General features: G+C 41.1%; 6 protein-coding genes and 2 long non-coding RNA genes across 18 annotated transcripts; 3 read left to right on the forward strand and 5 right to left on the reverse strand.

The window, feature by feature from the left end:
* Positions 1 to 395: 395 nt before the first annotated feature.
* Positions 396 to 12,196, reverse strand: LOC105185288 (dentin sialophosphoprotein). Of its 4 annotated transcripts, none has more exons than XM_019842206.2 (7): positions 12,016 to 12,196; positions 7,915 to 8,195; positions 7,068 to 7,453; positions 6,756 to 6,833; positions 3,921 to 4,004; positions 2,203 to 3,147; positions 396 to 1,942 (listed from the first exon to the last, which is right to left on the reverse strand). In XM_019842206.2, the coding sequence occupies exons 1-7, from the start codon at positions 12,029 to 12,031 to the stop codon at positions 1,744 to 1,746; spliced, it is 1,989 nt and encodes a 662-aa protein (XP_019697765.1). In that variant the 5' UTR covers positions 12,032 to 12,196; the 3' UTR covers positions 396 to 1,743. The 4 variants fall into 4 exon arrangements, with proteins under 4 accessions (XP_019697765.1, XP_019697762.1, XP_019697756.1 ...); XM_019842203.2 differs by lacking the exon at positions 12,016 to 12,196 and adding an exon at positions 11,059 to 12,006 and having other exon boundaries at positions 396 to 1,909; XM_019842197.2 differs by lacking the exon at positions 12,016 to 12,196 and adding an exon at positions 11,059 to 12,006.
* Positions 12,197 to 12,486: 290 nt separating this feature from the next.
* LOC105185281 (uncharacterized) lies at positions 12,487 to 14,322 on the reverse strand. Of its 5 annotated transcripts, none has more exons than XM_019842218.2 (4): positions 14,171 to 14,322; positions 13,675 to 13,967; positions 13,433 to 13,530; positions 12,487 to 13,270 (listed from the first exon to the last, which is right to left on the reverse strand). In XM_019842218.2, exons 2-4 carry the CDS (start codon positions 13,913 to 13,915, stop codon positions 12,743 to 12,745), a joined length of 867 nt encoding a protein of 288 aa, XP_019697777.1. In that variant the 5' UTR covers positions 13,916 to 13,967; positions 14,171 to 14,322; the 3' UTR covers positions 12,487 to 12,742. The 5 variants fall into 5 exon arrangements, with proteins under 5 accessions (XP_019697777.1, XP_025161960.1, XP_019697776.1 ...); XM_025306175.1 differs by having other exon boundaries at positions 13,675 to 13,975; positions 14,076 to 14,322; XM_019842217.2 differs by having other exon boundaries at positions 14,070 to 14,322.
* Positions 14,323 to 14,640: 318 nt separating this feature from the next.
* Positions 14,641 to 16,919, forward strand: LOC105185265 (enoyl-CoA hydratase domain-containing protein 3, mitochondrial). 2 transcript variants are annotated; one of them, XM_025306173.1, is made up of 7 exons: positions 14,641 to 14,903; positions 15,037 to 15,045; positions 15,174 to 15,263; positions 15,506 to 15,679; positions 15,791 to 15,978; positions 16,102 to 16,262; positions 16,531 to 16,919. In XM_025306173.1, the coding sequence occupies exons 1-7, from the start codon at positions 14,853 to 14,855 to the stop codon at positions 16,758 to 16,760; spliced, it is 903 nt and encodes a 300-aa protein (XP_025161958.1). In that variant the 5' UTR covers positions 14,641 to 14,852; the 3' UTR covers positions 16,761 to 16,919. The 2 variants fall into 2 exon arrangements, with proteins under 2 accessions (XP_025161958.1, XP_011142932.1); XM_011144630.3 differs by lacking the exon at positions 15,037 to 15,045 and having other exon boundaries at positions 14,644 to 14,903.
* LOC112590235 (uncharacterized) lies at positions 16,102 to 19,451 on the reverse strand. Its single transcript, XR_003114065.1, has 3 exons — positions 19,195 to 19,451; positions 19,004 to 19,108; positions 16,102 to 16,272 (listed from the first exon to the last, which is right to left on the reverse strand). It is a non-coding gene; the product is annotated as an uncharacterized LOC112590235 (long non-coding RNA).
* A 73-nt stretch (positions 19,452 to 19,524) lies between these two features.
* Positions 19,525 to 21,154, forward strand: LOC105185306 (uncharacterized). Its single transcript, XM_011144692.3, has 3 exons — positions 19,525 to 19,844; positions 20,589 to 20,738; positions 20,880 to 21,154. The coding sequence occupies exons 1-3, from the start codon at positions 19,670 to 19,672 to the stop codon at positions 21,119 to 21,121; spliced, it is 567 nt and encodes a 188-aa protein (XP_011142994.1). The 5' UTR covers positions 19,525 to 19,669; the 3' UTR covers positions 21,122 to 21,154.
* Positions 21,155 to 21,618: 464 nt separating this feature from the next.
* Sin1 (SAPK-interacting protein 1) lies at positions 21,619 to 24,485 on the forward strand. Of its 3 annotated transcripts, none has more exons than XM_011144733.3 (7): positions 21,619 to 21,790; positions 22,035 to 22,175; positions 22,381 to 22,655; positions 22,786 to 22,955; positions 23,039 to 23,332; positions 23,458 to 23,699; positions 23,872 to 24,065. In XM_011144733.3, the coding sequence occupies exons 1-7, from the start codon at positions 21,718 to 21,720 to the stop codon at positions 24,063 to 24,065; spliced, it is 1,389 nt and encodes a 462-aa protein (XP_011143035.1). In that variant the 5' UTR covers positions 21,619 to 21,717. The 3 variants fall into 3 exon arrangements, with proteins under 3 accessions (XP_011143035.1, XP_011143045.1, XP_011143027.1); XM_011144743.3 differs by having other exon boundaries at positions 21,659 to 21,790; positions 21,995 to 22,175; positions 23,872 to 24,485; XM_011144725.3 differs by having other exon boundaries at positions 21,693 to 21,811; positions 23,872 to 24,485.
* LOC112590234 (uncharacterized) lies at positions 21,663 to 24,020 on the reverse strand. The gene is made up of 6 exons (XR_003114064.1): positions 23,854 to 24,020; positions 23,501 to 23,731; positions 22,615 to 22,730; positions 22,327 to 22,506; positions 22,012 to 22,109; positions 21,663 to 21,807 (listed from the first exon to the last, which is right to left on the reverse strand). It is a non-coding gene; the product is annotated as an uncharacterized LOC112590234 (long non-coding RNA).
* On the reverse strand, positions 24,451 to 25,681 carry LOC105185314 (uncharacterized). The gene is made up of 3 exons (XM_011144715.3): positions 25,617 to 25,681; positions 25,079 to 25,548; positions 24,451 to 24,944 (listed from the first exon to the last, which is right to left on the reverse strand). Exons 2-3 carry the CDS (start codon positions 25,212 to 25,214, stop codon positions 24,508 to 24,510), a joined length of 573 nt encoding a protein of 190 aa, XP_011143017.1. The 5' UTR covers positions 25,215 to 25,548; positions 25,617 to 25,681; the 3' UTR covers positions 24,451 to 24,507.
* Positions 25,682 to 26,775: the final 1,094 nt, after the last annotated feature.

Raw genomic sequence — 26,775 nt, forward strand, 5'->3', positions numbered from 1 at the left:
GAGACTTTTTGTAAATTTTGACAAATAATTTTGGATAAATGCACTTACACTACCGTTAAATTCCTTGCCGCATTTCGCCTTCTCTGCCGAACTAACGTTTATGTGAAAGCTTCTGGAATTTCTAAACGTCGCGCGAAGTTGTCTCACATATTTCTGGAAGAAAGATTCACGCTATAAATCATATCCGCTGCGTGTTCGAGTTTGATATGATAACAGGATCTTACCAAAATTCCACCTGTCGGCGTTAATCGACTGATTGAACGGTGCCACATCTTCTCAAATACTCGATGGGCTTGTGCTCGTCTTAATAACTGTCATGACTGATAAAACTCTTTCAGTTTCTACACATTCATTTGTCGAATCGCGAAACAAATGAGAACAATTTTTCAAGTATATATATTTATAACGCTTCATGCGTAATATGCCTTTATTGTTGCAGGGAGCTCCCCCTCAGGGAGAGCTCCAGAATCGGGTTCATACAAATCTGTATAAGCATCGGTTTATTGCACTTGCAAAAATACAGTTTGAAACGTACACAATTTGTCTATTGCATACTATTAGTCTCGAACGCATTCTTACCTTTGAGTTAAATATCGATCGTTGTGAGTTTTGTTAAACGCTTATCGCAATGTTACTCTTTGGTACGTTACATACACCAGAGAGCCAACTACACGCACGCAACGAGTTACTCTCATTAGAATCGTTACACGCATCGCGTTTCCTCGTATTTCGTTATTTTTACTCATTAGTGGTTAGTGTTAATTGAGCGGGCGCGAGTTGTAACGGCGGCTCGTCTAATCACCACTATTAGCTACCTTCTAAGCTTATCCTACGATCTATATCTCGTTGTACACGACATACACAACACGTAAAATATGAGAATCCTTGCAAAATTAAGCGAATTAAAATGTATTGAGAGAAGTTCACTTCTCGAATATGAGATATCTAAAATTTGAACTCTCGACCGACACTAATTCGAACTGAAAGTGAAAATTCACTTTAATATATTTTCATTCCGTTTCAAAGATCCACGTTAGTTTTCTTAATTCGTTATTTAGATTAGAATTAAGTTAGACTACGTACAGAAATAAATAAAATACTATATGTGACAATTTTAGTGGCAGTTCTCATTTCTTCATGAAATAAACTCCGATTACTTTTAATTCACTTATTTTCGACAGAGAACACACGCGCACACGTACACACGCGAGATTCTCAGCAGTTTTTCTCGTAATATAAAAAGCTTATCAAAAAGACGCACTTGCGAGTTTGTAAAAAACAGGACGGAGTCTGCGATCTCGCTCGACGGCTCTCGATGTGTGGACGTGTGTATGTGCGACGAGAAAAATGCTTATCAAATATATCGTTAGACTATCCAAACGTGGCGAGCAAATTAACGCGGTCTACGAAGCGAACTAAAGTAGATCAAAAAAATTCCATCGCGCGGTAAAAAATGCTATCTCACAAAATTCATAAAAGATATTTCGAAACTCTGAAACTTTTATAAAAGCCGTCCGAATCATAGAGTGCTTATATGTATAATCGTGAGAAGGCAGTTAACTCGTCGTGTCTTCTCTTTCATAGAATATTCGCCGTGCGATCTCGGCTTCGAAAAATCCTTTCCCTCGAAATCTCATTTTCGGGCTACTCCGCTCTCCGGAGAATATCCTCTGGGCGGTGTTCAATTTTCGCTGCTGCCGAGCGTCATAATTGTGATACGACGATGATTAAAGGAGTGCTCTTTCACAGCGCGAGCCTTCTGACACCGCATTCGCAACAAAATTTCGCGTTTTCCGGAAACCGCAGGCCGCACTCGTGGCAAAACTTGGACATCTTGCACTTAACCGTCTGCGACGGTGTCCCATTCCCAGCTGCATCTTCGTCGAGACGGCCGATCACATCATTGGTGCTGCGTCCATGATGTGAATATTTGCGATTTAAACTAAGGGGCACAAATTGAACCAAGTTTTAAGCATATAGAGACACGAAGAACACAGACGAACGAGTGGATGATACTTGTGCAGTCATGACTAGACAATAAAAAAAAATGTAACATATAATTGTCTAAAAGGTTTATAAACCAAGAAAAATTAATAATTCGCCAAATGTGAATTATTGATCTGATTAATTTGAATTTGATACGTTTGAACCCAATCTGCGACGAGATTCGTCACAGTTCAAGATACAATCTCGAAGACCAACCTGCTATAAGCAGAGTCGTTGCTAAGCTTGCTGTGATGATCCTGCGGCTTGTAGCTGTCGGGCGAAGACAGTTCCTCGTCGCTGACGATGCCGTTTCGCTGGCCGTCGCCGAGCGCAGAGCTGGATATGAAGGACTCGTTATTAAGGAAGGATCTCAGAGTAGGGAACGAGAGGTCTTCCTCGAGAGACGTCATTAGCTCGTCGAACACTGAGTTCGACCGTTTAATGTCCATCTCCGAGGAGACGATCGAGCTGAGGCTGAGGTTGCTGCCGGACAGGGACGAATAGTTGTTGTTCCTCTGATTGAGACTCTGGTCCGACGACCTCCGACTCTCGGTCAACTTGGCAGCGGCCGTCCTGACGTCGCCCGAAACTTTCCTGTCGGAGCTCGCGTTGCTCCTTGGAGCGGACGAGGCGCGTATCGAGTTGGACCGGTCAACGAGCGGTCGTGTGGCCTTGGGCACGATTTTAGGCATGATGAGCTTGTCCAAGTTCTTACGCGCCTTGTCCGCACTGCCGATGACGTTGCGACGCTGCTCCTCGAGCAAATCGCCGCCCAGCGCCTTTGTCTTGTCGATGATCAATCGTCTGCCCAGCTCGCGAGCAGGTTTCGAACCCGGTAGGTCCGTAGTGTCCTTGCTGTCAGCGAGATCCTTGAGGAAGACCTCGCGCGAGATCGAGTTGGTCTCGGTCGAGTCGCTCGAGAAGTCGGAGATGAGGTCGTCGAACTCAGACGGAGGAGCTATTAAGGAGGACCTCTTGTCGAGATTGACAGGATTTGTCTGGCAAGGATATTTCACGAAAGCGGACGAATGAGAGAGAGGATAAAGGTCGCGAGTCTGAGGCTTGGGACTGCTCATCATAGACTGATCGCTCGTGTCCGACAGTAATTCGTTCATCTGCTGCTCGGCCAGCAGGAACGGGTCGTAGTCCTTGCACGTGCCGCTGTAAATTGCGAATTGATGTTCGATTAGTGCGATCTTGGGCTCGGAGAATTGTTTCGCCTCTGAATGGGTGAACGCCTCAGCGACCGACATAGTGCGATGTGCGTGATCACGTGGCGTGCTCCGCCTCTACGAGTGCTCTACCTCAGGCAAACTACTCTTACAGACGGTGCGTCGATCAATTTTCTAGATAAATGCTCGTACGTGCGTGCAAGCTATAATATGATCGTGAAGCTCGTGATACAATTCGCCTGGTGAAGGCATATCAGTGGCATATCGGGCATATTGATCGATTGCAGAAGAATTTTAGTTGTCTAAAATAACAAAGGTCGTAACATCGGGATTACGAATAATCATTGTGTCAACTGATTACTTCGATTCGATCGTTTATACACTAATTAACAAACAAAATCATCCAACGATTAAGTTACTCGTGATCACACGTGATCGTATGGCGACAGATTAATTTTCATGATTGATCCGCCAATTATTCTAGACAATTAACATTTTGTTCAATTAACGCTCAATACCGACGCACATCAGCGTTATCCCCTGAGAAATGAAGAAGGGAGAAATTCGTGTCCATCCCGAAAATTAATTCTCACGGGTTATAATAATAAGGAATAACGCTGTGCGTCCGCTCTCCGTCAATGTTTGGTGCGTCCTGTATAATGCTCAGGAATATTATTAATGAGCAATTGAGCGTTCTCAACGTAAGAACGTAAGAACGAAAAAATACACCTCGTGCTACCGGTTCCACGTCTTGGAACTTACGTTCTAGCCTTAAGCACGAGATTAAAGTCCGGCCGTCTGCGCACGTAATTGCACCAGGCGGGACGTGTGGTCAGTTCGATTTTCCTACAATATTGTTAACGCGTTAAACTCCAACTATCATCCTACCGGGAAGATCATATTACAACTATGTTCTACTTCTTACAGTGCAGCTGGCAGTATAATCTGACATGGTATTTCACAGCCAATTGAATACCAATCTATATTGCAAATTATACGAATCAACTGTACGTTTTTCTACTTGTTTCACACTCTCTTCTACCGTTCTCCACTACCGATCTCTACCTTTGTTGGATCAAGGATGTATTCGGGACTGGTGGAAGGATGCGGACTCTGGGATTTCTCTTGGCGAGCTTGTAATCCACGTGACACGGAGGAGGATCGAGGCTGATCAGTCTGCTCCGCGAGATCTTCGACGCTCTCTCCCAATATGTCTGATTTAACAACCTTTCACTAGTTTCCCTCGTTTCCACCGGTATATCCGGTAGCATCTCCAACATCCTGCTTCGTTTGCTAGGCCTAATTATCTTTATGATTTCTCTCCCGTGTGTGCGAGCCGCTTCCGGCTGCTCGATGCTCGACAACTCAACGAATTCGACGGAAGATATCAGGGAGTCGGTGCTGTCACGAAGAAGATTCATGCTGCCCCTGATCTTGTGGTTCATCTCAACGGAATTTCGCGGACGCTCTCTCACACTTCTCCAACTCGAGCTGGAAACGTGTCTCGACAAATTCACGCTCGCGTGAACGTCCGGGACGACTTTTCGCGGCGATTCCCCGACGACGTTGTCCTTTGGAAACGTGATTGACGACTCAGAATCGTTATCGCCTCGCGTTGTTGTGGCAGTATTACCGTCGCCGTGCTCGATGTCACTATTGATGACGCGCTCATCATGTACTTCGCGCAAGCGTCCGCCTGCCGTAATTTCTGCTTCATCTACCGAGCAGCCATGGACTTCTGTTTTAATGTTCGAGCTGTCGTTTAAGTCGACATTGGAGCCTGCTTCTTCGCTTTTGTCATCCTTAAAATTACCGGCAGCATTAAACTCTTTCACTTCGCTGCGACACGTGTCGTTTTTGTACTGTGACATCTTGTCTTCAGAACATATATTGTAATCTTGATGGAGATTAATGAAGCTGTCCGAAAACGCCAAGTCGTTTCTATTATCGAGACGAAGCGTCAGATCTCCGTGTTTGAAATAAAAAGGTCTGTTATTCGAATGAGAATCATTATTCCCGCTAAAGTCTATTTTGAATTCCCTCGATGAAGATTGCTCACACGCTGTCGATGCCTCCAGTGTGTTATCAGCGAGATACATTACGTCAAGCGTGGATGATTTATGTCCATGAGAATCGGATAAATTTTGTAAAATATTATTCAGCGGATTCTCAATCTCTCCAAATATTTCTTTGGCTTCAGTGATATTTTCATTCATCGTTATCTGTTTATCTTTCCCATATTTCTTATCCGCATATATTTTATCCCAGTCTATAGCGTCTGCACCATTCATCTTCTGGATATCTTTTTCATCTTCGCTACCTAATCTTACTACCTCTGTTCTGAGTTCTGCAATTTCTGCCTCGCGTTCATCGTTCATCTTCGTGTCATGTTCTTTATCTTCTTCATCCGTTTTTAATTCCACGTGTTCGGTGATTCTAATATCTTTATCCTTTGTCTTGCCGTTTCTCTTCAATTTCTTTTCATCTGCTTCGCAAACTTCAGCTTCTCTCGTATCCTTGAAATAAAATTCCACACGAGGACTGTGCTTGATCGGTCTCCATTTACTGTGAAAGACCTCTAGCTGCTCGATATCTTCCGAATCTCTAATTAAGTACGTCTGATTCAAATTCTGGATACTGTCCAACCAGGAGATGCGATTGTCATCCAGCTTATCGAGCTCGTAAACTTTCAATTCATCGTCGGATTCGTTCTTGGTGACCAATAAATCTTTCTCTGTCCTATTTTCATCTGTAACCGTGTCGATTTCTCTCTCTTCGTCAAGTTGTCGGCTCAGATCGAGTTGAGTAATTGAATTCAGGTCGAGTAATTGAAACTCTTGCGGAAGATTACATCTAATTACAGACTCGGTCGCCTGAGGACGACTCTTCTTGCGACTGATCTGTTTCCACGTGACCAATTGGTCGTTCTTTTGCGGATCCTTGTATATTTTACAAGGCTGTACCGTCACGCCCAGAGTCTTGTCATTTACGGCGACATCGTTGAGCTTTGGATTACCGCGACTCCTAGCAGAGACGATGTTTCTCTGCGTTCTGGCGGTGCAAATCTCCCGATTCCTCGTCTCATCGCTTACGAGACGATGAGGAATCGTTTCGTTTCGGTCGAATTGTCTCTTGATCGAATTAAGCGACACGAACTCGTTAGAAGAGATCGTTGAATCATTGATCCGAGGCCTCAAGGAGGATACGGAAATGTTTGGAGCACGACGAGAGGATACCGGAACGTGAGGGGATCGACAGGGTATTTTCGGTAAATGATCGTGATCTTCCGCTGGCCTGAGGAGAAGGAAGTAGGATCAAGGATGTGCGCCTGATGTCATCAGGAGAAGGTCGTCGGATTTGATAAAAAATTCGCGCGAAGAAATGACAATCACGTTATTTTTGCGATGCATTTAAGTTTTTGTTAAACTATATAATTATATATAGCTCTCTATCTACTAAATACTGATTAGCGTCATCCTTTCCCCTTCTCCTCATGGGCGGCAGTAAGCATAAAAGTCTATCTTACTTACTTACTACGCTTATCTGATAAAATCCACAGAGCGTCGGTAAGTATAGTGATGTTAAACAGAATCTTACTTGTTTGTACGGTCTGCGAGGCGAGATTTCATGGGTCCGGATGAGATGGGAGATTCCTTCAGTTGCCCGGGGCGTCTGCTGTAAGAACACAAGTATGACGAAGTTAATTCAGCCAAGTTTGAGAATAGATTGAAACATCAATGCGAATTTTCCGCAAGGAATTCACGTTTAAAGTAAAAGACGTACGTTACAAAGATATAAAAAATATTAGGCTAAGTTGAAAAAACACATAATTTTTATTTTTAAGATTTAAAATCTAAGAAGACTCTGAAGAGAAGCATCAACCGAAGAGCGATTAAGGAATCGACTTACACAACAGCTGCTTTCTGCTTGCTCGAGCTCTCCCGGCTACAGTTGGGCATCGAGACGCTCTCCTTCGGTTTCACAAGCGCCGGTACCGACAACGACGTTTTACACTGATTCCCCGCCGAGGCCGAGCTGTACTTTTCGCGATTGGCGGCTCGTCGGTTCTTCAGGGCTGGCGCCCTGTACCTCATGCGCGCTTCTAGTCGCTCCTTCGCCAGATTGACCGCTGGGCTCACTGGTACGCTGATGACCCTGTCCTTGCACCAGGCTACATGGCGATCGTAAGCCTTGATGCCGAACTGCCGATTGCACGTGGGACAAGTACCCTTCTCATTGGCACGAGTCGGTGCGCCTGATGAGCTCAGCGAATTGCATTGTTTGCGCGAGTTGATCTGAGAAAGCAGACGATGGAAATTTATTAATTACAGAAAGAACACTCTCTCATTATAAAGAAGAATAGTTTCTCTCACCCAGTAAACAAGGAACATTAGTCCTTGAAAAGTTGATTTTCTCTATGCATTTCTCTTGAATGTCTTCACTTATGTTTTACAAATTTTGAAAACATTATCAAGAGTAACATATGATCCTTTCGAATATTACAAAAATATTCCAGAGATAAATAAGTAAATAAATGAACAGGAATAATATTGAAGTGCTGGAGAGTTATTCGTGATGATTGCAATAACTACATATTATAAAACATTGCTGAATACCATCGCAACATCGTTACGTCCATGATTTTTTGCTCACCAGGTACCTTCACCGTGAAAATGACCGACTAGTAATCGACTTGGCCTTGTGCGACATTTATTACAAAAATACCGTGCTCTCTGAAAGAGACTGAAAGACTCACGACTTCGCCGCGTGCCTCGCGGATGACCCGCAGGAAGTCGTCGTGGGTCTTCTTCCAAGTGGGCGAGATTACGCGGCCCCTTTCGTCCTGGTGTCGTCGCATCTCCTGCTTCGGCAAGAACTCGGCCAGCTCGGTGCCCTGGATCCTCTGCTTCGCCGAGTCGAAGGGCTTGCGTTTCTTGGCGGCGGCACGCTCACATATTCTCGCGTGCTTCTCCAACGACTGCGGCATGAAGGTCCGCGCGCAGATCGCGCACGGCAGCAGGATCGGCGGCGATGCATCTGCGTCCATTTATCGCCCAACGATTACAACAGATTACGCAGAATCGATCCGCGCCTCGCGCGAGCCCGACCTTCGTGTGTTATATCGCAACGCGAGCGAAGAAACTTGCTCTCTTCGCTGGAAGACGTAACGTTCGCTCTTTTCTGCGTTTTCCTTCTTTTTCCGTGGCCCAAAGCTCACGTAATAGGAACTGCAGCCTCTTTATTACCCATGCAAACGCGATAAAGCGCGAACACGCGGTGTTCGTCTCCGTCGAGAGCCGCTCAATGCGAGCCGACCGATCCGTCCCGGCCATTACACATACGAAGCACGATCTGAGTCATCACGCGCGCTAATCGCTATTCATCCTGACAAGGGCTACGAATCCGCGAATAATCGATATTTTCGCCGTCGACAACACGCCGAGAGATCGTCAAATACGACGGCGCGTACCCCGCTCTAACAGGCGCATATACGGCAACTACACGAACACGCGCGCGCGCGCGCGCGCATGAAGAAAGACCTCGAAAATGCCGCACGCTAGTGCAACTCGCCGCGAGATCGGAAGCTACGGTCATCTAAATTGCAGATTCGTACTTTCTTCGATCGCCGCAGGAATTACGCAACGATAGCTACATGCTGTTATCCTCGCTTGCGAGAGATCACTCGCAGGAGAGTGCCCCGGTTGTTACGAGCCGTGCGCTACACGCTAACACGCGCACTCAATGAGCCATTCATTTTTCAACGCGGTGTGCAAGCTCGCTTCTTCTCCCACGCGATTTTCATACACGCGGCACCGCGCCGTGTCCTTTTTCGCATTTCGTCTCTCGCCCAGGTTACGTTTGTTCTCGGTAGCTCGCTAATTCATCACGTCAATATCGCCGTCAGACGTCCGAGACGAACGACGCAGCTCGGAGAGTCGCGATCACAACGACGATTGAAGCTCTCGTCGATACATTATCGTTTAATAATATTTTCGTAATCGCGCCGCGAGTTCGTCACGCGATTAACAATACATTTGTTCTTTTGTACTTTTCACCGCGCGCGCCGCGGTCACTGGGTTGACGATTCTGACGATCCTGACGGATTTTGACGAATCCGCGCGGGAGCCGTAGAGAAGCTTCGCTCTTCGCTGCTCTTTCAACTGCCAAGCAGCGATTGCACGATCGATCTCCAGGTATACACGCCGCGCCAGGTTGGACACCTGGCGGCGTCGATTCACGCGCGCTCCGCCGACGAGGACGACGAAGACGCCGAGGGTCGCCCCCGCGAGACTCGCTCGCCTACAGAAGAGCAAGCTTCCTTTTTTAGGCGCGTCGTGCGAGGTGCCTCGCGATTATCGAGCGTCGGATCTATCTATCGCGCGCGCAGAAAGTAATCGCGCAAAGAGTCAAAAGGAGAATCCGTTCTTTCCGTTCGTCGGATCTTCTCTCCGAACGGAGGAGAGACGCGGGTCTTATCGCGAGTCTTCGCACCTACCGAGTGGGCGAATTCCTTCTTCACTTCGACGCGCTCGGGGAACTCGGACGCGAGTTCTCGCCTCGTTTACATGCTACACGTGCGTCGCAGGATTTCGTCGGATTTTATTCGGCGACTCCAATGCCAACACGATGTGCGATAACCGCGTTTAGTGTTGGATGCGTCGCGAGAATGTGGGTCAGCGTGTTTGTCTCCGTTTGCCGCACGTGCAAGTTTGAAGTTATTTTACATGTTAGACTCTCGAAATCTCTCGGACGGGAATCTCGCTCGAAACCTGCGAAAAGTGGCAGTATTTTCACTCGAAGCGACAGTGAAGATATCACCACTCGAGATCACGTGAGAATGAATAGAGAACGATACGTGATATTCCTTACTTAAAAATTCACACATTCGTGCCAGCGAAATAAGTATTCTACCAATCGCTTTTCGCGTTCGATGTTATTAGTACGCGTTTCCTGCTTTCGAGTACCGCCGCGATGCCGATAATGGTGATGAAAGACCTCCGGTAATTTTTCACGAAGGCGTGACAACAAACTCGCGACGCTGTCAAATGATCTCATTCCGTCGAGATGTTCCGTTTAACGACGCCTACGAGCGAACGTTTCGCTCATATGTTTTCCTCGTCGGTGAGCCGCGTTAGAAAGAACCGGCGAAGTTTTTTCCGCGCGAGCTATTACTGTCCCTCGCGCGTCTAAGGTCGTCGAGACTCTTAACGCAATTGCTGTGTCGGTGCGAATTGATCAGTATGCAACTGCGGAGGCGCGTTATTAACAATTCTCATAGCCGCTTTTAGATGCGCACCGTGTGGTGATAGGTGAAAAAAACAAATGTTCCAGGATCGATGCGGAGAGAAAAACAAGTCTACGCGGTCAATTAGCTGTTTTGCAAGTAAACAATATTAGTAATTTCTGACTATTTAGAATTACACATCCGCGCGCGCGTGTTTGTGTGTGTGTATATGTGTGATTACGTTTGCTCCAGTGAGTCTGCGCACATCAAACCGTACCCACTTGAATGTAAACAAACTCTTATGACGCTTCGAATGTCACACAGTAATAGCTTCTTCTAACACAATTCCCTCAAGCTACATTAATTGCTATGAAAACATTTCGAGTGGTTTAAAAATTTCTAAACTATTTCATTATCGATATTTACATTTCAGTGTTCTTTTCCAACAATATGCGCTCTCAACACCGCGTTCTTCAGTCATCGTAAGATCCACTTTGTGAGACCGATAGAACTAAATAAACACATAGGACGATTTTTTTTTATCGAGCCACTCGGCTCACTGATGTTTTTTCGCAAAGCGCGGATTAGGATATATCGTTTGGTGAAAAAGGTGAGTGCGAAATGACGATACGCCAGATTCACGGGCACGAAGCACAGATGAACTCGCAGTCTCACCTTCCTCAGGATACAGCTCGAACTGTATCTCGTGAATGGACGGTGGCGCGGTCGGAGCCTCGTCGTAGAACGGGCCCCCGTCCGCGAGCCTCTTCGGGACGCAGCACAGCATCTGATTGCGAGCGCATCAAGACACTGACTGAGAGGCCGCCCGCCGGCGTGCCGGCTCTTGTAAGAGCAGCCTCTTACAACCGCGACTTGTAACCACGAGTGTCTCGCGACGAGTATTTATTTTCGGCTCTATCGCCGTCTCACAAAGTGAACCGCTTCCTTTTCTCGCTTCCTTCCAATGCACCGCCGCGTAACAGGATAAACAGTGCGAATACAGGCGGGGGAGCACCGAAGCTCCAAGAAAAATATTAAGGCTGTAAGGCTGCCTATTTCTATAGAAGAAAGAAAACAGGAATTAAATTCGAATCTAAATTCTAAAGAAAAAAGAACACAGACTTTTGTAAAAGAAGCGGTCGCTTAATTAATAAATCTACGCGAGAAGTGTCATTGAAACCAGCGTGAGTGGGTGACACTGCCACAGTGATTATCTACCACGTGCATCCTCGTTGCAACTGTTGCGAGACGCTCGCCCTCAAACTCCACTTTGTGTTACGAAACTGGGGTCAATAGCTTCTCGGTCGAGGCAGTTCCCGGCAATATCTCTTCCCGAGAACGTGAGCTACCGGCGGTGATCGCGGCTCTACGCTGTTTACCCTATAATTAGAATAGACGGAGGTGGCGAGCGGTAGGGCCGCCGTCAAAAAGCGCGTCGGACAGCCGCGAAAGCACCACGATGACGACGACGACGATGACGACGACGACGACGACGACGACGATGATGATAACGGCGGGAAAAGCTGCGGAGCAGGCTGGACCGGCCGGGATCTCTCGACGTGTTATTCGCGCCCGTTGTAAATATACACGCAACGATGTCACTCAAACGGTACACGTCGCAGACTTACTTACCCTCTGCTTCAGCCATGTTGGTCGTTAGGGGAAACACTGGTCGTTATGGGAACGCGAGCCGCGTCATCGGGCTTTTTCTTTGGGAGTGCGGAGCTGTGAGGTAGTAGGGATCGCGATATGCCTTTCTCAACCCTTTTCCCAAGCTCTCCGCTACGTTCTCAATTCAAACTGAGCGCGTGAAAAGAATTGCAGGCTCGTTAACTGTGTGTACGTGCATTTTACGTATAACTAGAAGAAAATATAGATATTGAGAATAAACAAATGGATAAAAAATCAGATCGCGAAACTAACAATTGCTTTAACTACACATACCGCAAGTAAGAAGGCGCGTAATTTGAAAGATAAGGTCAAACATAAAATTCAAGATTGTGTTAGTACCTTCACATCGCCTGTATGATTAATGAAATGTGTGTTTGTTAGTAGATGTCCTGGAATATATGGAACATGGGCCAACATCTGTTACATGCCTCGTCAAATCAGCTTTTAGTTTTATTTCAAACTAAAAGTTGTCTTATGAGCTATATATGTACTAGAGTATATATAATTATGTGATAATATATATATACAAATATCTCTTTCATATATCGTGCACATACAAGTGCGTACACAGCGAATCGATATCAGACTTGATTCATGTCAATGACTTGTCCAATAGTATACACTTTCTGTTCACATTTATGAGTGATCTTGTATTACGGCAGTGTAAACTTATGAATAGTCAGTCGTGTTACGACGGCTCAGACTTGTGACACGAGGCCGTGCTGGACGACACCACGGGACATTTGAGGAAATGATTGTAGATCATTGGATCGTCCGCTTCAAATTTCTCGTAGTTACCCATGTCCGCCTCGAAAAGGATATTGTTTATCGCATGCTCGACGATTGCCTGAGTCCTCGTGCTATATGTGCGTAGTTTATTCGCCACGTGTTCCCCATACGTGGAGAAACGATCCTGAAGCGGCATAAATTGTGCTCGCCCGGCCGCGTACGGATACATGTGTGTATCCTGCAGAACATCAAATGATTGTTCAACTCTATGACTGTCTTTCATCTTTCTTGACCGCTTAGAACCTCTAGTTTCTTTATCCAACATGTTGCAATCATCTGTCTCATCCAGTGTCAAGTTACTTTGATCGTTGTCTAGTAACATCACATGGGAATCATCGTGTGTTTCTATGATGGTTGTGGGTTCGTGATAATACTCATCTGATAGAGGTGACGAAGGACCAGATTCATTTGTCAGATCCGAATTACCCTGCAAATGGAGGTTTTAGTTATACTGAACAAATTTAATAAAGTCATCTGTTTGGAGAGAAAGATTATTTTGTTAATATAATTTATTGACTTTTTGAGTTGCTCCTTTAAGAATTAGTAGACAATAGATTAATCATTAAAGATATTATTATATGATACTTACTGCTTCAGCATGAGTGTTATTTCTAGGTTCATCTTTGTCTAGTAGAAAATGCATTCTTTCAAATGCAAACCATTTGGAAATGTAAACATCCCTCTTATCTACAAATAAATGTATTTAATATATGCAAAGAAATATATATAAAGCAAGTGATATTAGAATTTGTAAAGAAGTAAAAGTGCTTTAAAGTAATTGCTTAGAACATTTATGTTATCATACATCTCATAATTTTTACTTTTACATACTTGCTCCAGTTCCTATTGACTTCTTGCCTTTGCTCTTCTGAGCCCGAAAAGAACCAAGTAAGCTGACCATCTTCTGTCGTACAAGTTTGACATCAAGATTCATACTTTGTGCTATTGCCTCCCATGCATCCAACTTCTTCTTCTTAGAATAATAGTAATAATGCTTAGGGTCCCACAATACTGGATGCCGCTCATAAAGGTCTATCAGCAATAGACACATGTCCATAGACCAATCACACATCTCTGAATAATTTTAATCCAACAACAGGTTCACTCTCAGGCTCAGCTTCTGTCTGACAATTTAAAGAACTATATCAGTCATTGCCTGTAATTCTTTTTGTATCAATTGTTTATCTTAATTGAAAATCTACTTTACTGGAATAAATTCAATATACACTTATCATCTTTATAACTTCAATTTTGCCTCACGAGTTATATTTTATTATATTAGATTCGAGCAATAATAATGGAAGAATATATAACAACAGTAATATACAGGGAGAAGAGTTTTGACGCCTGCTTAAGCTGTTTACAGTCCGAGCACACCGCACGCATCAGTGAGCATGCATTAGTGCGCATGCGTGCGTGCATTGCGTAGTCTGAATGAAAATATAGAACATCCAGTTGCTTTTATTGAGCAATTTTGCTTTTTCCATCACAGGATATACTGAGAATATTTATAAAACATTAAAATAAATATAACAGGAGATATCATATTAGTTTTCATAAAAAGATAATCTTTATGTATATGTCAATATAAATAGTACCTAATTCCAATATTCCAATATAAAATAGATATCTCTTAATAGAATATGGATATCTTAATAGTAATTAATTTTTTAATATTATTGGAGAATTAATTATTTCTGTTCTTATTAATCTCGGGAGAGAAATTACCTAAAATTTTACTGTTCACGTAAATTTCATCTTTAAGAAATTATGATTCTCATTATGGTTCAAAATTTCGCGGGCTTACAGATAAACAAGTTATCTACTACCATTTCATATATTGCGACGTGACTGCCAACTACGCCGAAGATAACTGTTGTTTATTACTCTGGTTCCTCTGGTTCAAATCACGTTAGTGTCAATAGATACTAAGTTGAAAGTGCGCGATAAATCTAATATCTAGTTAACTCAAGTCAACAATCTCGAACAAAGTACAGTATCATTGCAAAATGACAACTATCTCGAGACTTGTGATACAAAATGGTTCAGCTGTCTCTCAGGTATTTGATCTTTATATATCACATTCTTAATCTGTGCAAACTGCAAATGATTATATGACACCTGTACAACGATATAACAATTATGTAGCATGTTGTATACATCACAAAACTATTGTACTTTTATTTTATTCAGAAAATAAGGGTATGTTGATTGGCTCAAGCACTCGTGACGTACCGCAAGAGAAGCGCGGGAACATTTTAAATAGCGTGCACATGTATGCTGAAATTTTCCAACTTTATTTATTGAATCAATATCATTTGATGTTGTAGATAGGAAGTAGATATATCGCGAGGGCACTATCAACTAGCGAGATGTCACCTGTTGAAAAGAAATACGTAAACACAACACAAAACGATGGGGTGAGAATATTTACATTCTTCCACAGATATCAAAATTTTAGAAACGATGTTATTTCTTTTAGTCCCGAAACATCAACTTTAACTTTTTCTATTTTACAACCTTGAAAATAATAGACTTATTAATAATCATTAAGGATATAATCTGACTATAAACTTATATCTGTATCAGTAATTATTTTACAACGGTAATATCATTTTACTAACTTACTTTCTTAATGGTTATTGACTTCGTCCTATTCTAGGTCAGAACTATACAATTAAGCGACTCTGCCTCGCTCAACTCTCTATCGTTGGAGATGTTGAAGACGCTGACGAGCGAAATCAAGAGAGACGAGGACAATCAAGATCTTCGGTCGATCGTGCTGACGTCCGTGCCGGGAAAAGTATTCTCCGCAGGACACAATTTAAGGGAACTGGTTCGTAGACGAGATTAGGTGATCTTGTCCTGGTTTCACTTCCGTAGGAACTCTTCTATATAAAAAATTGTTCTGTCGAAAAAGAAAGAAAAAATAACTCATATTGTTCAGACAGCTACCAGCGACAAGTCGCACAAAGAAATCTTCGACACTTGTTCGGAATTGATGCGAGCTATTAGCCAGAGTCAAGTGCCAGTGATCGCAGCAGTGGACGGTTTGGCAGCTGCAGCCGGTTGTCAATTGGTCGCAGCGTGTGATGTTGCTGTGTGCACAGAGAGAAGCACGTTTTCTACTCCAGGGTAAATCGAGCGAAGACCACCTCGTTATTTGTTATGTGGTCAATTTATTTATTACTTTGTGCTTACCTTACGAGCTCAGCTGAGCGTGATAACACTAATATTCATTCGTAATACCTTCTTTAGGGCGAATCTCGGAATATTTTGCTCGACACCGGGCATACCGTTAGTACGCAACGTGCCGAGGAAAAATGCGTCGTACATGCTCTTCACGGGGTTCCCTATTTCCGGTAGAGAAGCCTACGAATGTGGTCTCGTTAGCAAGGTCGTGTCAAACGATAAACTCGGTGAGTCACCCTGAAACATTATGGTACAAGATATTTGAGAAATTAGAAAAAATAAAGTCATGTAAACATAAATTAACTGCGGAGAAATGAACTTTTTTTTCTTTGACAGTACCACAAAAATTGAGAAAGATATCATGTTTATCGTATGATAAAATGTTTCACAAGGAGATTCAATTAATATAATTCAATTTCAATTGATATTGGACGCGCGCAACATCAATTAATTTAGTGTTTAGACAAATTAGTAAATTTGTGATTTTAATTCCAGACGAAGAAATCCGTCGAATTACAGACGCGATTAATATGAAAAGTCGCTCAGTTGTACACATTGGTAAGATGTTCTTGTACGAGCAAATAGATCTTGACATATCGACGGCGTATCTCCGAGGCACCGAAAAAATGGTGAACAATTTGAAAATGAGAGACGCGCAAGAAGGCATACGAAGTTTTCTAGAAAAGAGAAAACCGAGATGGTCACACGGCTATGAGAAAAACTGATTACGTGCTTATGTTTTGTTTATTCATTCCTTCCTTAATCATTAGATTATATGTTATCGTATTCAATACAATCTCTGTTTATATGTACAAATCTTTATAATTGATAAGAACCACATGTTATTTCTCTGACTTGAATAAAGCCGGACCAACTTTGACATATATATTTGATATATATATATATATATATATATATAAAGAGAGAAATATATCTATTATTAATTACAAAAAGTAATAAGATTAACAAATACAGAATATGTTTTGTATTTAATTCCTATCTTTTTGAGTGGTAATATTTTAAGTTATCAAGTATAAAGCGAATATAAAAGCGAGTATATAAAGCGAATTTAAACTCGATGATTAAACAATATAGACATAAACCTTAGTTCTTGGAAGTTGGCATGTCGTTCGTTGGAAAAGATAATTATTCATAAAAAGATCGCTTAGACTGTTGTCTTATTGAGAATGACGAAACATTTGCGAGTTCTTTCATAAAATGAGATTATCGATATTATTTATAATTTGAATTGCACACAGGTATATATTTTTAACATGAAATTTGGGTTTAATATTTTGCTTGAAAAACCTGCTAGTCTGAATATAGTCGACGGCGAAGTCGCGAAATTTGCAAGTTAATATTCTCGATATATAGTACGATTCCTAAATTTCACACAATTACATAATATTACATGATTTAATCTTATATAATCAGATTGAACAAATAATACTATGCTATTATCACCAATAATGAGAGAGGGAGGAGGGGGGGGGGGGAGAGAGAGAGAGAGAGAGAGAGAGAGAGAGAGAGAGAGAGAGAGAGAGAGAGAGAGATCCACCGTATAATTCATTAAAGATCACATCGGAAACTTTGAGATAACCTCGAGAGAAAAAAATATATGTGCGAGAATCCAATGAGAAAGTCGGGCTGTTTCTTAGTAAATAAATGTATTAATTTGACTGCACAATTGCCGAATTTAAGTGTAGAAATTATCTGAAACTTCTCACATCTTTAGAGATAAATTTGTTTGCCTTCGCAGCGTCGCGACTCGTTCTCTAAAATCTTTCACACACGAAAACAATTTTGCGGAGGACAAGAATTATAAAACTTAAACGAACAATTATCGGCGCACAGGCCATCACTTTGCACTCACGCGAAACTTTGTGATTCGTTATATATCCCAATTGCCGGATTTCTCCTGTCAATAATTAACTGACGAAACATATCATGAAAATATTTACCAAGTGGTTCGTTCAATTTTAAACTTTAAGCACGATAAATGCCCAACCGATTAACGGGTTAAAATAAGTTCAACATTTTGCATAGTTTCCTTCATATATACGTTGTTCATGCAATTTTCCTATTTATGATAGCTGCTGAAGAAATCGTTAAGTATATTGTGAGAAGGAGAATAAGATTTTACGATGGACAAACTACCGAGATCAGCGATTGAATATTGAATGCGTTCCCAGCTATTGATAATATCGCCACCAATTCTCAGAGTTTCCGTTTAGATAATTATGTTTATTGCGATAATGACTTTCTCCTTAGCAAGAAATCTCTGCTTGTGGTCTTGCATAGTGCTACAGACTAATGAATAATGACAACAAAAGCAGCGAAAAACAACTTCGAAGTCTCTGGTGGCATTCTGCGTATTTACTGGATCGCAAGAAAATAATTCAATATAATTTAGTACATTTTTGATGTCATAATTTAATAATTTATAATTATAATAATTAGTTTTATTTTACATTTCATTTGATATTTATGTAATAACCTTGAGAAATATGCATAAATATATAAGAGATTTCTTGAACCAAATGTCTAGTGATCATAAGATCTGACTTTTAATCAGAAAGTAAAGAAAATGAAATAAAACTTGATAAAACAAGCAATAAGTTTGATAAAACAAAGTCTGATAATGACTTTTCTAAAGAACAAAAAATGCCAACTCATTTTCAAGCAGTTTGCTACTTATCACTTTTTTAACGACATCGAGACAAAAAAACGAAGTTTAAAGATTTATAAATAGAAATGTGCTGTCATATAAGTGTATCTGAAGTACACAAAGATATTATAATCTGTATTCTCTGTTAATCTTTGTATAATCTATTTTCTCTGTAGTATACTCTGTAATCTGTGTATACTTGTAGCAATGAAAGTTAATATAATTAACAACCAATACAAATCCAATTGTTATAGTTGCAGCTAATCACAATTGATTCCAAATTTTCTTATTTTCTTTTACCTGTCTGTTGCTGAAAGTTTTTTACATGTGTTTTTCTTCGTAAAAATCTCCAGTTATATCCTTTTTCTCAAACAATGTAGAAATTCAACAGTCTTCTAAAATATACTTGAAGAAAGTTTCAATTATTAGAACGATAAATCGGAAAGATTAGATGTCATTTAGACGCATTTATTTTTATAAATACATTTTACCATTGCGTTTCATAATTTCACATTGTTATGCCAGACGAGTTTAACTACGAGCCTGAACTGATAGACGAAGCTACGCAGAAGATAGAAATGTATCGGTGTCTTCTCGGGTCCAAAGATGATAAGGCTGGTAAGGATACGCCGCGGTGGTCGGATAACGTCAGCGAAGATCTCGAAGGCCGCTAATAGGTCGTTCTTATTATGTCGCATTGAGAACACAGTAGAGATAAAAGTATCTGTCTCCGTCTGACATCTCCGTCTTGTTGCATTATTTTCCTTCCTCCTCTTTTCATCGACTTAATGCGAGCTTATAAATGAGACCAGCTGTTACACCAGACATCAGTATCATTCTGGCATACTCGCACGATTTTGGAATCGAGGAGACGCATCAAATATATTACACACGTGACCACGCGAAAAATCGACGCGTAAAAGTCGATCTCTCGTGAGTTGACGACAAGGCCAAATCTACTGGTTGATGATTTTTACCGAGACCATTACTGTTGACGGCTGCATGAGGCTTGAGACGATCCCGAAGACACAAACTCGACGAGCGGGGCGAGACAGAAGGAGCACGGTGAAAGCAAGCCTGGGATCGCAAAGAGGATTTATCAGAAGACAAATAATTGAGTTGTTCTTCGAGAATTGCATCGGTTAGTTTCTGAAAGAAAACGCAGAAAAAAATAGCCTGAAACAATGTTTATTCTCTTCGATAGATCGATATGAAGTGATATAATATAATGAGAATGTGAAAAATCGCAGACACCTGATGCATTTGTTAATACTGAGTACAAGATGGAAAAACTCTCATCACACGGTGACAATAATTAACACGCAGTTTCCACGGTTACTATAGATAACGAGTATCGACAGTTATTAATGAAGCAAAAAGTAAATGTACGATACGAGCGAGATGTATATAAATAGCTATCAAAGACTTTAACTCATCGACATACAATATATCACAGTTGCACATGAAAATGTTGCACAATTCTGCTTCAAGTAATTAAGTCTAATATAGACTTATTTCTTGTGAATTGATAAAATAAATAGAGATTTTTTTAAATATTATTTTTATATTGTGTTAAATTTTTTTAACAACATGCAAGGTGTACTGCGATTATTCTGCAGTATATAAATGTATAAATAGCATAAGATATCGTGAGATTATTTTGGATATGTCCATCAGGACATTGTACATTTGTTTGAAATAATTTTGGGACATCCTGTGCTACTTATTATGCGTTTATCAATATATAAATATACAAAATTATAATATATGAATTTATACAAAAATGTTCATCAAACTCACTCGTTGTAACGTGTGAGATAACACATTTTATTACGTTTATTCATCTGTTTCTATATGAGTTAAAAATAATTAAATATTCTTTTAGACTGTGGAAAAATGGCTGCTATTCCGCAAGGTGCTTTTGCAGCATTCAAAGTTCGTTATAACGAGGAACGAGCTATATCAATGTCAACGATAGAAGGAAAAGAGAAGATCGGCAAGGAGAATGTATTCAATTCAAGACCTCCTTTAGAAGGTATTTCCTATTCAATTAACATATATTCAGAAGAGCAAATTACAATATTATAAAGAGGAAGCAACTATAATAATAATTCATTAGCATCTTCACTTACATCGTTTTAAATTCACTTTAACAGAGGGTTTATTGAATGTGCAGGTTGGGAGCTGACGCCATTGAAGTATAACAGCAAACTGATGAACAGCATCTGGGGCCTCTACAACCGCTATTCAGTGCATAATTTTAAGAAAAATACTGACGCTACGGAGGGGGCCCGCGGCGGGGTGGCCGTGGCGATCTGGGGCGCCATTCTGGAAAACCACCCCCCGGTTGTGAATGCAGCCGTCGCTGCCGTCAGTGCAGAAAGTCCCCGGAACATAAAGACCGAGAACGGTCTTTAAACGCGTCGCGGTCATCCGAATTCCAATCGGAAAGACCGCTCTGACAATTTGACAATCGATGATAAACAGACATATGACGTGTATAATTATAAGATCAATTTCTGTCTGATAAAACATTAATGAATAATCGAACGAAGCATGAACTGTCAATTTGTAAAAGTCTCACGCTATGTAGTAATTAAATGCCAACGCGATGCGTTGAGATGTATTATTGTAATGTATTGCAAATAAATAGAAAAATTGAACATCACGTTAACTCATTATTGCGCCGTATAACTTAAGAAATGCGTCGATTTATCGTTTTTACTTGAAAATATCCTCCGTAACAGCAAGTAGAATTCCGCGCGAAAATCTCCTCCATTACTGTCGATTGATAAGCTGAATCGTAGCGTAGACAGATGCCATCGACCGGCGGCCGTAGCAAGCTTTACGACGTTCATTGAGAAGCACGGCGAGTAGTAGCGCGTAAATCGATCCTCCGGTTTGTAAAAAAGACCCATCAGTTGTGAACGACACGCTATATCGTGTGTTACGTTATTGACTTGGTTGGATTTATCTAGTACATCCGACAGATCTTGATCAATTAAAAAAGGAAAATGGCCCTTTACGATAATCAACACTGGCTCCTGTCACACATCAGAGATAGTTTTCTCGCTACGGATGACACAGGTGTGCATCGGATAAACCTAGGTTAGAAATGTCAAAATTAAGTGTCAAACGTTGCTCCGCCTTGGAGTAACTTAGTAAATATTTTTGATAATGTTGATAAAAAAACACATGTATATTACATGCTTACAAAGCTTACACTGTAATATATCTGACAAAAAATGTAAACCTAATATAAATTTATATAAAGTGATTAAATTCTCTTAGATAAATTTTATTACTACCTTCTGTTACTCTTGCTTCAAAGGCATGTGTGAGATGGTAATGCTGGGAGAAGATATTCCAAAGCAGATGAAAGAAAACGGAATGTTGCAATGTTACCCTGGAAGGGAGGAGAGCGATGATGAAGACTTAGATGTACTGGCAGAATCTTATGATATACAAATGGGTATGTGAGACACTTCTATATCATATAACAGTACTCATAAATCAAATCAGTTATGCTTTTGTTCCGAATGATCTACCTAAGATAATTTTGTTAGTATCACAATTTGTCTGAATATATGTATATATAATTTCAGGTAAATTTAAGTAATTACTTTTAAGTAGAATTCCTAAAATTGTAAATCCGTTCACTTGTAACATTCTTCTAGATATGGAATTCACTCACAGACAGAGATCCAACACTGCACAGAGACTGGAGAAGATGGATATAGAAAGGAAGAAGGCTGCTGAAGTTAAACATGTTAAATGGGAGCACAATCCTAATGTTGTCACACCTACAGATCAATCAGAGCTATTTCAGAGGAAAGATTTTCGTAAAAGCGCATCACTGAAAAGAGGGCACTCTCTTCTGTCGGAACAGCTTGAAAAATGTCCAAATTTACCTCAAAATCCATTCAAGGAATATGCCAAGTTTGATGGCAATGTACATAACATTATACCAAGTTGTAAAAAAATTGTACAGCATATACAACCTTCATCTCTTAAGAACAGGGATAGTCTGAAAGAATAAGTTTCTTTTATAGCAAAAGTACATTTAGAAATACTCGTTGCAGGCACAGGTTGGTACACCCGTAAGGAAATACAGAATATTCATGTGCATGCTACCCAAGGAAGAGAGGACGTATCCGCTACAAGTGGTCGTCACGGCGACGGCACGTGTGCTAGACTTCATTGGACTAATTTGCTACAAATATGCAAGTGAACATCCTGATCATAATTTGAAGTTTGTAACTAGCTCGACCTCGCGCTGCTAAGTACGCTCGCGGATTTATTTACGGTAAAAGCTCGGTCGGCTATTACTTTCAGGGAGGATATCTCACGTTACGGTCTCTACATCACTGAGGACGACGGCGAAGTGGACTGGGCCTTTCCTTGTTTAGATTTACGCGAGACAATTTCAAAGTTCGAGTTCACGACGTTGGGTTTGATCGAGATGAAACCGAGCGACTTGGCGAGGCATAACGCGGTTAGTTGCGTGGAAAAAAAGGACGAGGAGGACTTTGAGGGTAAAGATAAGGAACAAGAGGAGGTCGCGAACGATTTGGCGAAGATGGAAGGTCATACTACTGCGATGGAAGCACCGTTATATCAATCATATAGGTGTGGTTTCTTAATAGCTGAATACCATAAAGATGTCTTAAGCGAGACATTTCAAGCAAGTTTTTCGAATTGTTGAGATAACGCGTGTTTCGATCGTATAAATATGCCTCTGTAAAATCACACAGGGTACATATAATTAACAAGATGCGAGCAAAAACCGAAATTCACCTGGGTATATCGGGTGAGAAGATAGAGATAGACCCGGTGATAACGGGTAAAGGCGCGGCCAGGTTTTGGAACCGGCAGCGTGCGGTCAGCTACCACATAGATAATATCGCTTGGTGTGAAGTAACAGAGACTAAGGGATCGAAAACCATGTTCACCCTAGTTTACACCCCGCAGTCGAACGCTCCGGATAGTTTTCTAGGTGAGGCAACTTTCCTTTCATAAATATGTTTTCTGCAATAAATTAGAAATTTACATGTCTTTTGGAAGATTTAATGGAAGATCGTTTGTCATAAGTTCTTAATGTTTGATATAAACAAATCAAATGTCTAATAATTTTGATTACGGTAATATACCATTTAATGGTGCTGCAGGTCAAAGTCATTCGCTTCATCAATCTGCATCGTTCAAAAATCACGATTTCGAGACGGACTCCGTGACGGCCGAGGAGATTGTGCGGAAGATCAATCATATTCTGGAGTTACACAGTAGCGCATCCAGAAAGGAATATCTTGCACAAAAGGAAAGGAAGGCTGCGAGGAGAAAGAGCTTTCACTTACACAGATGACAGCTCTATTGGTTGTTCTGTGCAATCTTAGATTATTTGAGGCATTGAACGTTATACAATAGATAATTGTAAGGAAAGGAAATATCTTTGTACGATCAAATATTAATATTCTGACTTTTGTTAATGTGGCTTAAAAGTGACAGACAGTACGTGTTTAGATGATGACTATCCGTACAACTGCAAAGTTACTATTATACTGTATAACATTGGTAAATTATTTTGTATTTATTATATTTCATCTTCAATGGAATCATGGATGTACCATGAACGCGATCATCACACCAATAAGTATTGTACAATCAATCTTAGTGCGTAGTCTCATATTTAATTAATTTAAATGTTATTTATATTTGTACTAAGAAAAGCTCCCATATTACCGATAAAATTGTAACTACTCAAATAATATAATAATGAATAATACTTAAAATATGTCTGATCTATCTCAATCTTCTGACATTTTTATAATATCTTTGACAGCTCTGGACATATTATTTTCCATATTCTCCATAAATCTTTGATTTAACTTATGCACTAATCGACTAAGTATGGATATCTTCAATGCTACATCTGATAATTTTTGACCATTCTTGCAAATATACTCATAATCAGGACGTGCTGTGATAAAAGCTCTTTCAGATTCTGTTAATATATTTATGTCAAGTAGTTGGCCTTGACTCTCCATAATTGTTTTCTCCTTAGCCAAGTTTTTTCGTTGAATCTTGCGGTTTTTATACTCTTGTTGCCAGTCTTTTCGCTCTTGTTTCAGTTTCTTTATATATTCCTCCAAATTAAAAATTCCAGCATCAGTTTGATTATTAGCTTGTTCATCATTCTTGTTTAATGTAAGTTTAGTCCCATTATTTGTGACTCCATTATCACCTGAAAAAAGATACTTATGTATTTTTAAAAAATTGATACATTCTTTGTGGAAGTTAATGCACTAGAACTCAAATAATCAGTAGAAAAGTATAAATGAGAAAAATAAGATGTGCCATTTTGCCAAATGGACTAACTTTCCGGTTGATCGCACGTTACTGCATTTTGACTGCTGTTCGGAAATGTGTGGGTAGCGACGTTCAGTCGTGTTGCCGCGGCTTGCATGCTGTTGGAGTCGTTGATCTGATGCTGCGTGGAGGGCGGCCTGGCCATAGTTGGTAGATGCGATATATTGCGACGCTACAGCGCATGCGTGAGACGTAGCTCTACGAAGGGTGCGGTCCATCAACCGCTACAAATGCTTCGAAGTTTTTACTTCTCTCTCTTTCTTCGTTTGCATCCGAGAAATAGAACGAGAAAGAGAAACGCTTCAAAGCATTTGTAGCGGTTGCCGGACCGCACTTGAAAGCATATGCCAATGACGACAATTAAGCGCAACGCAGGGTCCATGGAGGGGCCCGCGCTATCCGATCAGCTGTCTTCCTGCATAGTTTTCCCGCGTTTCTTGCGCGAGTGCCTTATCCCAGATTATGTTGTCCAGTCGATACTAAGTAACAGTTACGTTATAATTAACATTATTATTTCTCACTCCACTATGTAACTGTTTCATAATACCAGAGAGCAAGCTAAGAGCAGCCAACACGGCGTTTTCGGCAACACCGATTTTTCGCACTGGGAATGGGCGCTATCTGCATCCATTTTGAGAGGGGAACTACGATGCTACATCCACTTTTAGGTCTCGACGGTAAAACCTACATCTGGTGGCTGTCCGTGCTACATCCACTTTCAGGCGGTTTATGTCCGTGCTACAACCATAACAGCGTACTTGACAGGCACGGTCTCGCGCATTGTTATGCATTTGTAACATGAATTAACATGTTAACATGCACAAAAAAAAAAGAATTGAGATTGTATATGATTAATATTATGAAGATTATATACGATTTATATCGATATATAAATATATGATAATAAGATAATATCTTGTGTATACCCAAAATTATTTTTACAAAATATTTCAGCGTTACGTTAGTATTTATTTATACTCCGGCAGGCGTTTTTTAGCGCAGTTGTGTCCGTGTGCATGCGTTGCATTGAAAGTGTGCGTGACGTACGTGTGCATATACGCGCAGCCTCACACACACACACCCACACCCGCTCACGCACACACGCATACACACACACACACACACACACACACACACACACACACACACACACTCGTGTCATACGCAACAGATTAAAGTTTTCCAACATTTCTCCATTGATATCTCCCTTTCTACTGGGAGTAGAAAGTCGTCATTTACGGGAAAATGTAGGGTTTTGAGAGGACCTTATTTTGGAGCCAGAACCAGGCCTGTGTCTCTAACCGTTTAGGAAATATCGAAGGTTAAAGTTTTCCAGCCTTTCTCTATCGATATCCAGCCTTCATCCGTCGATATCTCCGCTTCTACTGGGAGTAGAGTAGTCCATATAGTCCAAAATGTAGGGTTTTGAAAGGGCTTTAATTTGGTACCAGTCCGAAGCCTGTATCTCTAACCGTTTAGGAGATATCGAAGGTTAAAGTTTTCCAGCCTTTCTCCATCGATATCCAGCCTTCATCCGTCGATATCTCCGCTTCTACTGGGAGTAGAGAGTCGTCCATGTAGTCCAAAATGTAGGGTTTTGAAAGGGCTTTAATTTGGTACCTGTCCGAAGACTGTATCTCTAACCGTTTAGGAGATATCGAAGGTTAAAGTTTTCCAACATTTCTCCGTCGATATCTCCGCTTCTA

Source organism: Harpegnathos saltator, unplaced genomic scaffold, assembly GCF_003227715.2.
Source record: "Harpegnathos saltator strain DR-91 unplaced genomic scaffold, Hsal_v8.6 scaffold758, whole genome shotgun sequence".
NCBI lineage: Eukaryota > Metazoa > Arthropoda > Insecta > Hymenoptera > Formicidae > Harpegnathos > Harpegnathos saltator.

Excerpts from the sequence above, each read along its gene's own strand:
- LOC105185265 (XM_025306173.1), top strand. The coding sequence starts at position 14,853 with ATGACAACTATCTCGAGACTTGTGATACAAAATGGTTCAGCTGTCTCT. Across the intron at positions 15,979-16,101 it reads AGCACGTTTTCTACTCCAGG|GGCGAATCTCGGAATATTTT; the intron begins GTAAATCGAGCG and ends TACCTTCTTTAG. Across the intron at positions 16,263-16,530 it reads CGTGTCAAACGATAAACTCG|ACGAAGAAATCCGTCGAATT; the intron begins GTGAGTCACCCT and ends TTTTAATTCCAG.
- LOC105185288 (XM_019842197.2), bottom strand. The coding sequence starts at position 11,170 with ATGCTGTGCTGCGTCCCGAAGAGGCTCGCGGACGGGGGCCCGTTCTAC. Across the intron at positions 8,196-11,058 it reads CGAGCTGTATCCTGAGGAAG|ATGCATCGCCGCCGATCCTG; the intron begins GTGAGACTGCGA and ends AAATGGACGCAG. Across the intron at positions 1,943-2,202 it reads AACGACTCTGCTTATAGCAG|TTTAAATCGCAAATATTCAC; the intron begins GTTGGTCTTCGA and ends TGTGCCCCTTAG.
- LOC105185306 (XM_011144692.3), top strand. The coding sequence starts at position 19,670 with ATGATTTTTACCGAGACCATTACTGTTGACGGCTGCATGAGGCTTGAG. Across the intron at positions 19,845-20,588 it reads GTTCTTCGAGAATTGCATCG|ACTGTGGAAAAATGGCTGCT; the intron begins GTTAGTTTCTGA and ends ATATTCTTTTAG. Across the intron at positions 20,739-20,879 it reads TTCAAGACCTCCTTTAGAAG|GTTGGGAGCTGACGCCATTG; the intron begins GTATTTCCTATT and ends TTGAATGTGCAG.
- Sin1 (XM_011144725.3), top strand. The coding sequence starts at position 21,718 with ATGGCCCTTTACGATAATCAACACTGGCTCCTGTCACACATCAGAGAT. Across the intron at positions 22,956-23,038 it reads CATCCTGATCATAATTTGAA|GGAGGATATCTCACGTTACG; the intron begins GTTTGTAACTAG and ends TATTACTTTCAG. Across the intron at positions 23,700-23,871 it reads CGCTCCGGATAGTTTTCTAG|GTCAAAGTCATTCGCTTCAT; the intron begins GTGAGGCAACTT and ends ATGGTGCTGCAG.
- LOC105185281 (XM_019842218.2), bottom strand. The coding sequence starts at position 13,915 with ATGTGTGATTGGTCTATGGACATGTGTCTATTGCTGATAGACCTTTAT. Across the intron at positions 13,531-13,674 it reads GTCAATAGGAACTGGAGCAA|ATAAGAGGGATGTTTACATT; the intron begins GTATGTAAAAGT and ends ATTTATTTGTAG. Across the intron at positions 13,271-13,432 it reads ATAACACTCATGCTGAAGCA|GGTAATTCGGATCTGACAAA; the intron begins GTAAGTATCATA and ends CTCCATTTGCAG.
- LOC105185314 (XM_011144715.3), bottom strand. The coding sequence starts at position 25,214 with ATGGCCAGGCCGCCCTCCACGCAGCATCAGATCAACGACTCCAACAGC. Across the intron at positions 24,945-25,078 it reads AACGTGCGATCAACCGGAAA|GTGATAATGGAGTCACAAAT; the intron begins GTTAGTCCATTT and ends ATCTTTTTTCAG.